The following is a 15323-nucleotide window of genomic DNA, read 5'->3' as shown; positions in this document are numbered from 1 at the left end:
TAGAATACTTTGCATTTTAGCAATCATGTTGTTGGATTTTAAAATACATGGTATAGTATCTCCCCATGTCTGTTTTTAAAAGGTGTCTGTGTGCCTTAAATACCTCTGTGTTATGGAAACACACAGAAGAGACACCTTTGGAAAGGTGGATTCAGAGGGAATTTACTTCTCACTCTGTCTCATACACATTAAAATTACTTTTCACCTTGCAAAAAAGCCATTCAAAATAAGCAAAATAATAGCCCACATAGCTTTCGCTGTAATTATAGGACCTAGAAGAATTCTAGGAGTGAAAACCGTGGTGAGATAGGAGGCTGTGGTCAGAGTGGCATTTCTGCCTTGGAGATTGGAGATTCGTAGCTTCACAGACCAGATCTCAGCCACAGTAGCTGCTAGCTGATGTGGAAAGGAAATGAGTGTGTTGATGAAAATAAATTTCAAGTATTTTATGGGATGTTTTTGTGCTTCATATTTGAGTTGCTTTACGAGCAGATTAATTTATGAACATATTATGTACCATGATGCCCTCAGTAAGCTAGACTTCACTGAGTTTCTATTCTCTCCGTGAGCCAATATACAATCCTAGACCTCATAAGTCTTTCTAAAATCGGCTGACCAAAAGTGGCAATTAATTTTTCTTTGTAAGTTCTTAGTTCTTTATAGTTTCCTTAATGAGTTTCCTTGAAAGGAAGCACTCTAAATCTTGTAGGGTCCTGTAGCTGTAATTACCACTGTATTGTAACTGGAGTGCTCATGAAATAGCTGATCACGATTTATCAAAATAAGTCCTTCAGAAAGCTCCATTTCTTCCACTGTGAAAAACTCAGTGACCACACAGATGATCGCAAGAGTAGTTACTGTGCATCCTGAATCTTGTGCTGCTGCTAAGTCACGTCAGTCGTGTCCGACTCGGTGCAACCCTATAGACGGCAGCCCACCAGGCTCCGCCGTCCCTGGGATTCTCCAGGCAAGAACACTGGAGTGGGTTGCCATTTCCTTCTCCAATGCATAAAAGTGAAAGTGAAGTTGCCCAGTCATGTCTGACTCTTTGCAACCCCATGGACTGTAGCCTACCAGGCCCCTCCGTCCATGGGATCCTCCAGGCAAGAGGACTGGAGTGGGGGGCCAGTGGGGGGCAAGTCACAAGATTCACAATCCGTGAATCTTGTGACTTGGACACAAATGTGCAGAGGTGTTTTGAAAATATAAATCCGGGTTAGATATCTTTTTGGACTTACAGAGGAGAATTCAAGAGGAATGTAAAAAAGCAGAGGGAACTCTGAGCTTGGCGCTGAATTGTGACTGCACGCATCTGCAGTCTGTTTCTGATTGGGGTGTTCTCGGGCCTCTGCTGAGGCGTCTATAACAAGTGGCTGCCTGCTGGCCCATTCAGACCCGTCACTCTGTACTGCAGGGGGAGCAGAGGAACCCCTGTCTCTGAAACAGGCAGTTTCTCCACAGGTGGTTCATTTCCAGAGGTATTCCAGAGGCCACTTGAAGAAATACCGCTCTTGGAGAGTTCAGGGCTCATTTTTAGATCATATATTTGATAGTACTTCTAGATATCAAAAAGTCATATAAAGCATGATATTTGCCATTATCAATACAAATTATAACATCTTCTATGCATAAGAAAATACTTTTTTTCTTTGCTTAGTATATATTTGTTCCTATTTTTGAAGACGTAAGCACACACACAGTTGATCGTGAAGTTGTTTGGACACTGGACTTCAGCTCTCAGGAGAGAGCTAGGGTCGAGTGGAGTAGCCCGCCCTCTCTACCCTCTGCTGTTGCCATTTTGCTTCCACTAGTAGGAGAGTTGCCGGGACAGTTGGGTTGGGTTGGGGGTGTGACTGCCTTCCTCCCTCGCTGCATCCTTCAGTCGGCCCTGCCCCCTTGAAAGCACCTGGGCCCCATTCAGACACACGCCACTCCTCATTCACCTGCATTAATGGATGGGAACCAGGGCACACAAAATCCCAAATGGTGGATAATCCAGAAACAATTAATACTTGGCTTTGAAATGTAGTCCGTGATGTTTTAAATTGTTTGTACCCTCCCAATGATATTGTGCCAATGTTGCCGTCACTTTGGATCCCTGACCACGCCCTGGGCGATGGGGACGCTAGTGGGGAGGGGCACAGAGAAACAGCCGCAGTGGGAAGCCCGAGTTGACAGGGCTTTGACTGAATTACAAGTTCCCTTTGGATGTCAATGATTGAAAATTGTCAGCGTGTCCCTGAGTCTAGGGCCCAGCGCAGCACCTGCTGCACAGTTGAAACTCCTCAGGAAGCACTTGTCCGGTGAAGCTTCTCAGAGTTTCCCACGGTCGCCTTACTTGTGGTCTGATCGGGGCTAGGGTGAGCCCACAGAGGAAGTCAGTGAAGGATGCCCACGGCGTCCTCCCCAGCCCTTCCGCCCCCAGCTTAGCAGAGATGAGTGCTGTCAAGCCATGGATGTTTTTCCAGTATGGGGCTGATTTTATAGGCTGTTTCACCAGCCGAGCCACAAAGATTAGCCCCTCAGTAGCAGGCACTTAATCCAGGGACCCTTTTCAGGAAAGAAGCTATGCTATTCCTTTAAAATGCAAGGAGACAATTTGAAATAGGCACAAAGAAGCTGTGTATTCCTTTCAGTAAAATATAACTTTCCATGGCACTACAAGCCCCTAAAGTTAAATAACAGTAATATAGAGCATGACTTCTTCATTTAAGGTCCATGGATCAGCTGAACTTCTGAAATGGCTTGCCCACGAGTATGTGTGTGGATGTGTGTATATTTTAGAGGAGAGGGTTCATAAACTTGATTAAATCCTCAGAGGCCTCCACAGCTCCTCTCTGATCACGTAGGGAGTTGAATTTGCTTCACTATTTCGTGCTTTTCATAAAATGTTGTAAAGACGCAAGCAACACACTCATTACCCCTGCCTCTCTATCTTGTCTGGCTTTGGAAACAAGGTTGTTGTGAAGCTGGAACTGTAGCTCGTTTTAGACTGGACACAGGCATAGGCCCAACAGCCTGGCGTTTCTATAGAAAGACTGAATGTGTAAGTGGAAAATAGCCAGGCAGTCTAGAACAAGAGATTGCTGACCTGTGTGAGAAGCCAAGCCACCACCTTTACAGCACAATCAGCCCGGAACAGTCAGGATTTGGTCACCGACTGCCGGCTCCCATGTGTTTGCCTGCTTGCAGCTCAGGGCTGACTAGAGAAAGCGAGCGTGCTCCCCAGGTCAGTCACAAAGGACTCCCCCCCTCGTCAGCCCACCGCCATCCTTACAGCTTCCAGTCGAGCAGACTTGAAGCCTTCTGTTTGTTTCACTATAAAGCTTTCTCACTGCCCTGCCTGCCTCTGATCCTTTGCCGAAAGCAAGTGATGGTAGCTGATTCCCTCGCTATAGCAAGCTTTGCCTCTGCGTATCCTCATTCGGGTGGGGTTCCTTTACTTCAGCTGTGCCTGGAGATTTGAGAGGTTCCAGGGAAACTCCCTTATCCTGAAGTGTCTTCCATCGGGACATTGTGGGGCTGATGGTAATAGTACCATTGGGGTACACACCTCTTAGAGTTTTAGCTCTTTATTTTTCCAGGTAGAACATTCTAAAGTCATGTTTTATATTAGAGACAGATCCATCTGAGCACAGAACCTTAGGGTAGGAATGGATTACAGGTAACACAGAGAACACCAACTGGATGACCATTCAGCCAGGTTCCCAGCACTGCAGGGCTTCCGCCTGGGAAGTAGGAGAATGCCTTTCGGGTCCTGGTGGCATTGGGGTTCTCTGCCCCCTGTACGCACTGGATACCCCCCCACACCGTGGCTGTATCTCTGCACTGAGCTAGTCACCCGGGTCCTGCCACATCCCAGCTCTCACCTCCTTAGAGCCGATCACAGGAGCACTCAGGAGAGCCGCCAGACCAGGGCTGAACACAGAGGACCCCACACCTAGAGTACTCACTCCCCCTTCAACTGGGATGGTATGCAACTGTCAGAGTAAATTTATCTTTTAAAAACTTTGACCTGTAAATGTTAACTTTTAAAATGTCACAATGTTTATGTCTTGCTTTGGCTTTTGTTCACCTTGTGATATACTGGGAGTTTAAAGAAATCAGAATGGCCCAGTTTCTCCCAACCTTCTGGAGGCCTTTTCCCTCTCCCCAGCGTCTCCCCTTTTTACTGGATCATATTTATATAGTAATGTTTTCCTGGGAGGAAGAGGTACAGATGTTAATAGAGAGGGAATGTTAAGAGAGGTCTGGCTTCTGTGTACTTTCTGTCCCAGCCATTAGACATTGAGTGGGCACGGGTCCAGGGACCACACCTGTCGGGTAACCTGGAAGACCCCCACCCAGGACTAAGGGAGTGGGAACAGAAACCAGAACCTCACCCAGTGATTCTCATACTGTGATCTGCGATCAGCCGCATCGGCAGCTCTAGGAAACTAGCGGGTTCAGAATGCAAATGATCGAGCCCCATCTAAGTCTCAGAATCAGAATCTGAGACTTTTAGCCTGGGTTCTAGCAGTGTGTTTTTCTCACCCTCCAGACGTGTCTGATGCATACTAAAGCTTGAGACCATCACTCTAATCAGAAGAGCCACCCAGTAATTTAAGCCTTTTCTCTCCTCCTAGCATAACGTTTCACAGGAATGCATGTGGGCTTAGGAGCGCTGACAGCTGGCACCAAAATGAATAGGAGACCAAGAATTGTCACCTAGTCTGTGGCTCCCAAAACTTAGTATACACAGAGATCTCCTGAAGTCTTGTCAAAGCAAAGAGTGTGATCCAGCAGGACTATATTGGGGGCCTAGGAGTCGTCATCCTTTCTGAAAAGCTCCTCAGTGACGCATCTGGTTCTAGGATCACACTTTTGAGGGCAAGGTCCTAGCAGACTCCAGGCCACAGCTGCAGCGCATCTAAGGTGGAGGCAGGCAGGGAGCCAGAGTTTGGGAAGTGAAGGGAGAATGTCTCAGCAGGCTTAGGAGGCCTTGATCAGTTCCTTCCCAGGTGTGATCACTTACTGCTAGTATGTGTTCCCAGGGATCCCTCCAGAGATAAGAGCTGCTGCTGCTGCTAAGTCGCTTCAGTTGTGTCCGACCCTGTGCGACCCCATAGACGGCAGCCCACCAGGCTCCGCCGTCCCTGGGATTCTCCAGGCAAGAACGCTGGAGTGGGTTGCCATTTCCTTCTCCAATGCATGAAAGTGAAAAGGGAAAGTGAAGCCGCTCAGTCGTGTCCGACTCTTCGCGACCCCATAGACGGCAGCCCACCAGGCTCCGCCGTCCCTGGGATTCTCCAGGCAAGAGCCCTGGAGTGGGGCGCCATCACCTTCTCCGAGAGATGAGAGCAGCACAGGGGAATGTCTGATGAGCAGCGGGAAACCTGTGAGCGATCACTGATGCAAGCTCACGATCAGGAAGGTACCTGGTTAATAAGAGTGGGCCTGGGGAAGGGCAATTCATATTAATTTTGGTTTTGTTTTTATTTTTGCTTTTGGGCGTACGGAGTCTTGATTGCAGCATTGGGCTTTCTCTGGTTGTGTGCATGGGGTTCTCCTGTGAAGCCCAGGCTCTGAAGCGCTCAGTGTTTCAGAGCTTCAGCTTCTCAGCGGTGGCACCCAGGCTCAGTTGCCCAGCAGCACCTAGGGTCTCAGATCCCCACCCAGGGATCAAACCTGCGTCCCCTGCTTTGGAAGGTGGGTTATTAACCACTGGACCACCAAAGAAGTCCCGATTCGTATTATTTTAATAAACATTTATTAACTCCTATACTCTGTCCAACCCCAAATAACCCCATGGAGCTTGTGATCTGCTGGAGAAGATCACAAGGGAAGAAGAAGAGAAGGGAAACCAAACCAAAGTGTCATAACTAACCCTTTAGCTGGGAGTTTTTATTGGTGCCTTCATCTCTGGGCAGTGTGACTGCAGAGCATAATAGATATGGGATCTGCAAACACCGGGCCTGAGTATTGATTGCACTTGTCCTAACCTGTGAGCGGCCAGGCAGGGTCGGTGCTCCTTGTGGGGTGGAGGTGGGGGAGAAGGAAGAGAGGGTCCAAGAAAACCACCCCCCAGAAGGTATTCACAGCCCCCTGGTAGCGGTAGGCAGTCACATGGAACCATCTCCAGTGCTGCCTCTTAGGAAGGGGTCAGTATGACTCTTCATGATGTGTGCGCAGCCTGCAGCTGTGCGGTCCGCTTCCTCCCTGAGTCCCGTGGATCCTGACACTTGGCTAGCTTAGGGTTGAACCTCATGTCAGTTGCTCCAACGATATACTGTGTATGAGTGCATTAGGAGACTTAAGCAGAGGAAATTGGAAACTGTTCCTCAGCGAGGCTGATTCCATTGCTACGTGAGATAGTCTATGGCAGTTTCAAAAAACTTCAGTTGCATAAGTTTTGTTGTTTTTTAATGAGTTTCCTATTAGGAAGGACAGAAGCAGTTATCTTCAGGAAGCCTCCCTCTGCTCTTTTAGAACACTGACTTGCTCACAACTCCCTTTCCTAAAGTGACAGAAGAAAGCCCATCGATAGACTTACTAGAAGTAAAATTTGTTTGTAGTATAAACAAAAACTAGTTTTCACAGAGCCTAAATTTATCAGTCCAGTGTGACCACCAGCCATCCATCAGTTCTTCGTCCTGTAACTCATAGGTCAGAGCAGCCTGCAAGTCATCTTCTCAAGGGGATGCCCAGTGGCCCCCCTGCAGTGAAGCCCGAATGAGGGATTGGGCAGGGAGATTGCGTCTCTGCAGCCTTGACCCCCAGGTCCGCTCAGGTCAGAGCGGAGATTCCAGCTGCACCCCGGTCACAGTGTACAGTAGTGAGAGCACATTCTCATCTCAGAACTAAAGCAGTATTGGACCATGACCATCTTTCAGTAGATTTATCTGAACTTGCTGGTAAATCATGCATCCTAAAGTTCTGCAGTCCTTGAAATGCCACACTTGTAATCCAAATGGCAGGTCTGCCTCTAAAAGAGGGATGTGTACGTGTCTGTAGACATGCGGCGGTCATTCTGTGCCCCTCACTCTCAGAGCATCTTGTCCCCCTGGAAAACCATGGATGCACAAGGCTCTGCTTTCCATTCAGGCTATTTTTGCCGAGGGTGTATTGTAGTTGTTCAGACAAAACAGCTTCAAACCTTTGCCAAAGAGAATAAATTACAGTAGGAATGGTGATAATTATTAGGAACTTATTTTTGGAAACAGAAACCTTCCTTAATAAAGGGCTATGTGCTGCCCTCTGAAAGAAACAGGGAATTTTCCCCTAAGTCAAAAATACACTTTGAACAGTTCACGTGCTTATTCTATGGGGATTAAGTTAGGTTTAACATGTTTTCCCAGAAAGCCAATTCACTCTGGTTCAACCGTGTATTACAAGGGGCACTTAAAAGTATATTTGAGTTCCTTAAAGATAATAATTAATTTGAAGTTGCAGTTTCTTGTGTTTTTGCAGTAGAGTTTGGTGGACATGAAGTATTCAGATGTTTCAGTAATGTATGCAGATCCCAAATATTTTTAAGAAGACCAAATTGATATGTTTGACTAGGTTAAAAAAAAATACCAAACAGGCTAAGCATCTTCTAATAATTTATTCTGCAGAGCTATTAGAATAAATGGGAAACTGGAGAAAAATTATTTATTTTGTCTAACATCTTTTGTGCCTTTGCTCTCCAAAGAAGTTAGATGAGAACGCCTTGTGACCCTAATTATAATAACTACAATATTTTATTCTAATTTTAAGACTGCTTTCACAGAGTTGACACAAAGAAAAACGCAAGGTAAATTAATTCAAAGGAACTGAGTGCAGAGGAGCCCAATATAAGAAGAGCCTAAATCCAGTCAGGGAGGTGACAGGCACAAAGATCAGGCCTTTCAGTGTACTTCTGGTTTACTTTTGTTTTTCTCTGATACAAACACCAAATTTGGATTCTGTGTTCCTTCTCCACTAGTCATTAAAAAATTGTTACCTTTGAAAAGCCCAGATAAACAAAAGCGGAAGACAAGATTAATATCATTAAGCGAAAATCCAACTGTGCTTTTGTGTTCTTATATGCTTATGTATTATCATTTCGTGATCACAGGTTACTTAAGATGCCCTAATAATGTTTGTTAAATTAAGGTGAATATACCTTTTCCATTTTACTTGTTCTTCTGAAGTGGCTGTACTCATATCTCGGGAGAAAAAAAAAAAGATTTAGTATACTAATTACTTTCTGCATACATAACCCATGACAGCCATGTTGGAGCAAGGCTGTTTTTTTAAATCTAGTCAAACTAGTCATTTTCATAAGCTGATCAGTAAAAAGTGTATTTTTCTTGGTGTTTCCATGGGTCATTCACTAAGCAATAACACCATCAGGAGTTACTGATCCCAAGGGAATAGCAGCTTAATTACACAGAAATTTAAAAATGAGAATAGTGTTGCATGAGTACAGACATAGAGACTGTCCTGTCTTTGGGTGGTTTATTATTAAATTTAATACATCAGATGGTCTTTTTGGTTTGTGTAGATTTTAATTACTAAGTAAGTCTGGTAAAATATGAATTATTGTATTAACACAAGTGATAAAACGTACATGGTTACGAGCACTGCAATCTGTAGGTGTAATGTACATAACTCAAGATTAATAGTATCAAGCAATTAAACTGAAGTTAAAAGAAGGTTTAATGCCACCCTTAAGTGTAACTTAAACTCTCACTAAATATTTTTAACTGCAGTAAAAGCATGTTAATTTTAGGAGTGACTTCTTTACAAGACCTCATTTCTTAGAGTACGTTTTCCTTTCTAAGAATACAAAAGCACACTGAAATACTTTATGTTGGTAACTCATTCCATACAGAATTTTTTTTTCTTGGCTTTTAAGCTCAATGAAGAAAGCCCAAAATAGCATAGGAAGTTTGGTGTGGTGAATATATGTATGAACTAAACCTAGTTGGGATAAAAGTGATTAAATTATTGATAAGATCATTGTTGGTCCCAAAGCATTCCATTAGTCCTACCAGGACTTCTTAAATATTTTGAGAATTTGGCCTTAATTTTCCTATAAGTGCATATTAAATAGAGGAAACTATATTTTGCTTTAATTTAATGTCCTTACATGTGCACCCCACTGAGAGCCTTATATATTGTGCTTAGTTGCTCAGTCGCGTCCAAGTCTTTGTGATCCCATGGACTGTAGCCTGCCAGGTTCCTCTGTCCATGGAATTTTTCAGGCGAGAATACTGGAGCGGGTTGCCATTTCCTACTCAAGGAAATCTTCCCAACCCAGGGATCAAAGATGTGTCTCCTGCACTGGCAGGCAGATTCTTTATCACTGTACCACCTGGGAAGTGGCTTGGTCAAAATGTTCCTTTGGATTTTTCATAACATCGTACAGAAATTCTGAACAAATTTTTTGGCCAACCTGATAAAAGAAACATGCTAGACATCTACTAGTTAATTCTTTCCTTCTGTGTTTCTGGGTTTCCCCCACTTCCTGAATTATTTTTATGCTGCCACTAACAAGATCAGCGCCTGTATTTCCAACTTAGCCACACCTTTGCTTCTAGGTAGCATGGCAGGTGGCATTACAGTGAGTTTAACCCAGATCTTGGTGAACATGTAAAACATTAAGCGAAATATTCTCTTTACAAAGAGCTCTCTGGCTCTCTCTGTGTGTCTGTCTGTCCGTCTGCCACTGTCTCTCTCTCTCTCTCTCTCTCTCTCACACACACACACACACACACACACACACACACACACACACACACACACACACACACACACACACACACACACACACACACACACACACACAGAATTTGGTCCTTGCCCTGGAATTATTTACCAGTATACTTGGTAAGGTGAAACTTAAAAAATAAAGCAATGTAAAACATTTATCAAGCGGCACATCACAGCTCACACATTAAATATAGAAGCACTGAAGACTTGTGTGCTGTGGTTTGAAGGCATGTTTTATTCACTGTCAGTCGCTGGGTGTCTGCAGCCCCCCGCCCGACCACACTGCAGTGGCGGCTGCCCACGTGTGTCGCTGCAGAGTTAGCCGTATGCACCGCAGGCTGGTGCAACCCGTAACGGCAGGCACGTTGCCCAGCACAAGGTTTGGGCAATAACTGAGCATTTTGTTAGAAAAATAGTAAGACTGTATATTATTTCTGAGTAGTAGGCTCCTTTGTCTTCTCTGCATTATCCGTGATGAAACCAAAGATGTGATTGTCCTGAGAAAATGAGAGGAGTTTGAACTTTGAGGAAGAGGGGGAAAGATGGCATTACATTTTTGTGGCGTGTATTAACCTTTGTTAGCTCTTTTTTTTTTTTTGACAAATTTTTTTGTAATATGATACATCACCTTTTTTTCAAAAGGCATTTTACTTTCAGTAGGAGATAACAGGAAAAACACACAGAAAAAAATGTCCCTCCACATAAGGCCTCACAGAAGCAGTGTCTCTGGGAAAACTGCAGCAGGAGTTACCATGGGCTTATTCAAATAAGCACAGCGTGGACATAAGCTCCAGGAGAGAAGGGGGCAGGTTCGGGGCCCAGGATTACGTGGTTGGCGAGTTTCATGCCGGCATCCAGATTTGAAACCAGAAGGAATCACTTTAATGTCAGAATATGTAATTTTCAAAGTGCCAAAATTTACCTATCCATCAAACCAAGATAACTCTCAAGTTTATTTATTTACTTCTATTTTCCAGTTGTATTGAGGTATAATTGCCAAATACAATTGTAGGTATACAGCATACATCATTTTGATTTGATGTAGGTGCATAGTGTGAAAGGATTCCTCCATATATTTAATTTACACAGCAATCACCTCACATGTTTATCTTTATTATTATTATTTTTTTTTTTTTTTTTTTTTGGTGAGAACATTTACGTTCCTTCTCTCTTAGCAGATTTCAATTATACAACACACTGTTACCAGCTCTGGCCACCATGTTATACATTAGGTCCTCACCCGTTTTTATCATTGATGGGTTTTTCTTCAGTTGTGTCAGTTGGATAACTGAATGACCATGTTCTAAATGATTTTAATCACTTAATTTTGCCGATACAGTTATCAGTTTAAAGGTCCTTTTAACAGGTCCACCATATGGTTTAATCTAGGTGTTTTTTGCTTTGCCCATTCTTTGCCCATTGGTTCCACCAACACTCTTTGCAAAAGCAATTGATTGTTTTTAATTAAGAGCAACCTGTGTAATTTAGGGATATGTTGGTACTTCTTAAAATAGTAAATATTAGCATTTGTAATTTAAAAGAATTAGAAGTGTGTGTATAAATAATGTTTTATTCTCAGCCACATAAATACAGGCATACTAGACAAAATACACATATGTATTTGGTGTTAGCAACCTTTCATATTAGCAGTAGGGTAAGAATTAAAGGGTAGATAAAAATTGTAAGCAATTCTGTAACATTTTTTAAACACTAATGTCACTTAGGAATTAGATTTTCTTCCTGAAAAATTGAGTAACATAATTTAAGATGTAGTTGAAAATATAATTTAATTTTTCTGTTGATTAATTTGGTAATAAATATGAAAAAAGGAATTCAAGTATTTGATCATATGGTTCTTAATAAACTGATATGTACATGTTATTATACACTATTTTGTCACAGCTTTTTGATTCCTCCTTAAATGTAATACTCCCTGAAAAAAGTAGTATCTGAATTTTTTTTTTTTTTTGGCCTCACTTTAACCTCACAGATGGTTATATTTGGTTTTGATTTTTGCGAAGAGGTAATATCTGTGAACTAATTTTTAAAGAATGTCCCTTATTCTGTGCTATTTCTTGATACTAGAAATTTAGAATTTTTGAGTCTTTGTTGGGTGATAGAATTACATAGATTTCTAGCTGAAGTTCCTAGAGAAAGGCTTGAGTAAAGGAATTATAGCCATGTATATAAAATTAGAAGTAAATGGATAAAAATATATCAAGTGCATTGTTTTTAATTTTCTTATAAGAATTATATATAAATGGCTTAGCATTTGCTCAAAGTCTGAAGTGTTACTATTTATGACATATAATTATAGACAAACCTTGTTTAATATTCTTGTTAGCTTTTTGTGTCTGCTCTGTAACATCTGTGTCCATTCTCCTGGCCATAGAAGTGACTGTGTTTTGAAATAATACCCCTAGAAAGATAGCCTCCTTAATAAGTTATTCTGAAGTTAAAAATCAAGTATCATTATATGTTTCATTTGAAATAACTGTCTACGCTTGACAAAAAACATCTGTCTTTTTTTCACATTTAATTTTAAAATGAATATTTTTACATAGGAGTGAAATGTCAGAATTCAGTTTTCTGTTTGACTGTAATAATTTGTCATATGACCATTTGCAAAAGTCTAGTTAACAAAAAAGGTCAGTAGTGATACAAAATTTTGGAACATTATTTTTTAATTCATAACCTTACAAATGAGGTAACTATCAGACTGTATTCATTTTTCTCCTTGCCTTTTTGAGATTTATGATTTTTAATGCATATGAAAGATTTCTACCCTTTTCAAATATTGTACTTGTGTTGTATACCTATAGGAATAAAGTTTAATGATTGTGGCCTTATTATAAAATTACAAAATGCATTTGAAAACCTAAAACTTGGACTTTACTGTATTATATTTTTATACATAATATTTGCTCAGTGTGATCAGTTAAAAATTATAATTTTTTCACAGTTACAGGAGAAGATGATTCCTCTTTATATTACTCTGAGAAGCACTGTTTTCTGAATCTCGCTTTTGTTTCTCCCCAGGCGGTGGGTACGGCTGCTGTTTGGAAGAGAGTTCCCCCTGCAGGATCTTCTGGTGGTCTGGGATGCCCTGTTTGCAGATGGCCTTAACCTGAGTTTGGTTGATTATGTCTTCATAGCCATGTTGCTGTACATCCGAGATGCTTGTAAGTGTTAATGACCATGCCAACATTCAATTTTGTGGTCCTGATTTTGTAAACTGTGTCTCTTAAATGTACTTTATCTTTTATTTTGAATTACCATACCTACATTTTTATCATAGGCAGTATATTGGAAGTTTCAGAGGAACATACTAAATATATTTTTTGTGAGTTAACATGTATGTATCAGATGTGGGTAATTTTATCCTGAGAGAATTGGAATATTCTTCAGAACCATTTTTCTAAAGACTTTACTCCTGCTTTAATCTCATCATTATACACGTTTGTGAAGCATGCATAGAAAAAGCCAGTGTTTCAGATATGTTTAGAGCGCCACCTTCTGACAGGTAGGGAGGATTCAAGAATACTTATCAGGAGACGAGAGCTGTTTTTATGCTATCAACAACTTGCCAATAAAAAATAAATATTGCATTTAAAGATGCTTTAACCTCTTAGTTAAATTTTGACCAGACATATTTCTCAGTGGAGTGCCCAGTGGCAGATGGTTTCCTGTCTCATAGGATCTACCTTCAGGTGCTTGCCCAGCTGAAAACCTGGGCCTGACCCTTTGGAATAGTCTGATAATCCTCAGCTTGAAGAGAAAAGCAGAGCATGTTTTAAATTTCAGAATACCTCAAATTGTTTTCCTTTTCAAAAGGAAGAGTTCACAAAACCAGATTTGTAAGCCAAAATGTAATTAAGAATGTTGGCACAAAAGCGATGATGAAGTAGGAAATAAAAAACTACTGTAAGAGTGGGACTTTGTCAGAAGAACATAAACTATTTGGAGCCATTCATAATCTTGACTGTTAAATTACTGTGTGGTTCTCTATTTATTCATTAGATTTCAGTTGTTCCAGATGCTGTTGTTATCCCTCTGGTAAAACTAATAATATTCTTTAAATTCTAGATTATACTTTTAAAATTCTTCCCAAATTACTTGAATAAATAAATGACAGAAGCAGCACATTTTATCCAAAACTTGTAATTTTATTCTGTGCCTTGAAGGTCAGATAGTTTGGGTTTTGACATACAAAGTAGAAAATTCTTTCTTTCTGAGTAAGAACATGGAAATCATAAGAGGAAATAATCTGGGAAGTAGAGAAGAATGTTTGGATAGATTTTAGGATATTTAATGCTAATCTCCCACTGAAAAATAGTATGATTTTTATAAAATGTAAGTAATGAAAAACAAGGAAATCAGTCCTGAATATTTATTGGAAGGACTGATGCTGAAGCTGAAACCTCCAATACTTTGGCCACCTTGATGCAAAGAACTGACTCATTTGAAAAGACCCTGATGCTGGGAAAGATTGAAGGCGGGAGGAGAAGGGGACGACAGAGGAGGAGATGGTTGGATGGCATCACCGACTCGATGAACATGGATTTGGGTGGACTCCGGGAGTTGGTGATGGACAGGGAGGCCTGGCGTGCTGCAGTCCATGGGGTCGCAGAGAGTCGGACACGACCGAGCGACTGAACTGACTACATGAAAAACAAAAGGGATGAGAAGCCTCCTTTATTTAAAAAATGACTTTTGGATAATATTTTCACAAAATTTTTCAAGCCAGACGACTATTGGGATCTATCCTTATTTTCTGTACTCTTAACTAAGTATTTACTCTTTCCTTAACTCTTGTACATCACAACCCTACTTTTAATCACCATGTTACCTATTGTAAGATCTGCTTTTAAAAATTAATTTCGGAAAACTTGGCGATTTGGGACAACTGAAGTCCTTGTCCATCTTTAAGACCTTATAGAACACGTAGACACAAGTGAAAAAACGTAGGGGTAATGAAGTTGTTTATTTAAATATGAAGTCCTAGTTATTTTAATTTGCTTGTTTAAATCCATAACAATGGGTGAGATTTCCTAAAAATAGGATGACTATGAGGTATTTAAGGGGCACTGCCCCTGTCCTTAGGAAGTTTTCCAACTAGTAGGAAACATTAATTAGTAGGACTAGTAATAGTAGGAACTAGTAGGACAAAGTCTAGTAGAACATGGTTAACTTCAGACTAATGTTTCTGGTCCTGTGATTGAGGTATGGACAGGCAGCGGGAGAGTTCAGGAGAGGTGCCAGGCTCCGCTCTGGGCAGGCTGTGTGACTAGAGAAAGTGCTGTAGACGCAGGTGAGTGAAATGAGGGATCTGCAGCATGAACGAAGAGGCTCGGAAATGACAGCTTAATGCAGGGTTGTGTGTGTGTGTGTTTTCACAAGCTGCCTGGTTTCCTGAGAGTGCAAAGGGAGAGTGACGGGCAGGTTGTGAGGATGGAGTCAAGAATGAGATCCTGATGAGAATCCTTACCCTGGAGGTGACAGGAAGCCACTGAAAGGGTCAGAGCACCAGTGTGGGCAGTTTCAGGTTACTCTGGCTGCAGCACGGAACAGACGAGAGGCAGGCAGGACTGCAGCAAGGAGATGAG

At 41.6% G+C, this 15323-nt stretch overlaps 1 protein-coding gene across 50 annotated transcripts in view; it reads left to right on the top strand.

Moving 5' to 3' along the window:
• The window catches only part of TBC1D5 (TBC1 domain family member 5), a 589150-nt gene that overhangs the window by 425315 nt on the left and 148512 nt on the right, over nucleotides 1-15323 (top strand). For all 50 annotated transcript variants that reach the window (XM_081573339.1, XM_081573355.1, XM_081573315.1 and 47 more), the window contains one exon: nucleotides 12757-12899. In XM_081573339.1, the coding sequence (XP_081429465.1) occupies nucleotides 12757-12899 (143 nt within the window). The remainder of the gene's footprint in view (nucleotides 1-12756; nucleotides 12900-15323) is intronic.

Source organism: Giraffa tippelskirchi, chromosome 2 (assembly GCF_054371585.1).
Source record: "Giraffa tippelskirchi isolate mGirTip1 chromosome 2, T2T-mGirTip1v1.2.pri, whole genome shotgun sequence".
Taxonomy (NCBI): domain Eukaryota; kingdom Metazoa; phylum Chordata; class Mammalia; order Artiodactyla; family Giraffidae; genus Giraffa; species Giraffa tippelskirchi.
Note: the sequence above shows the minus strand (reverse complement) of the source record. Positions and strands in the feature narration are given on the sequence as shown.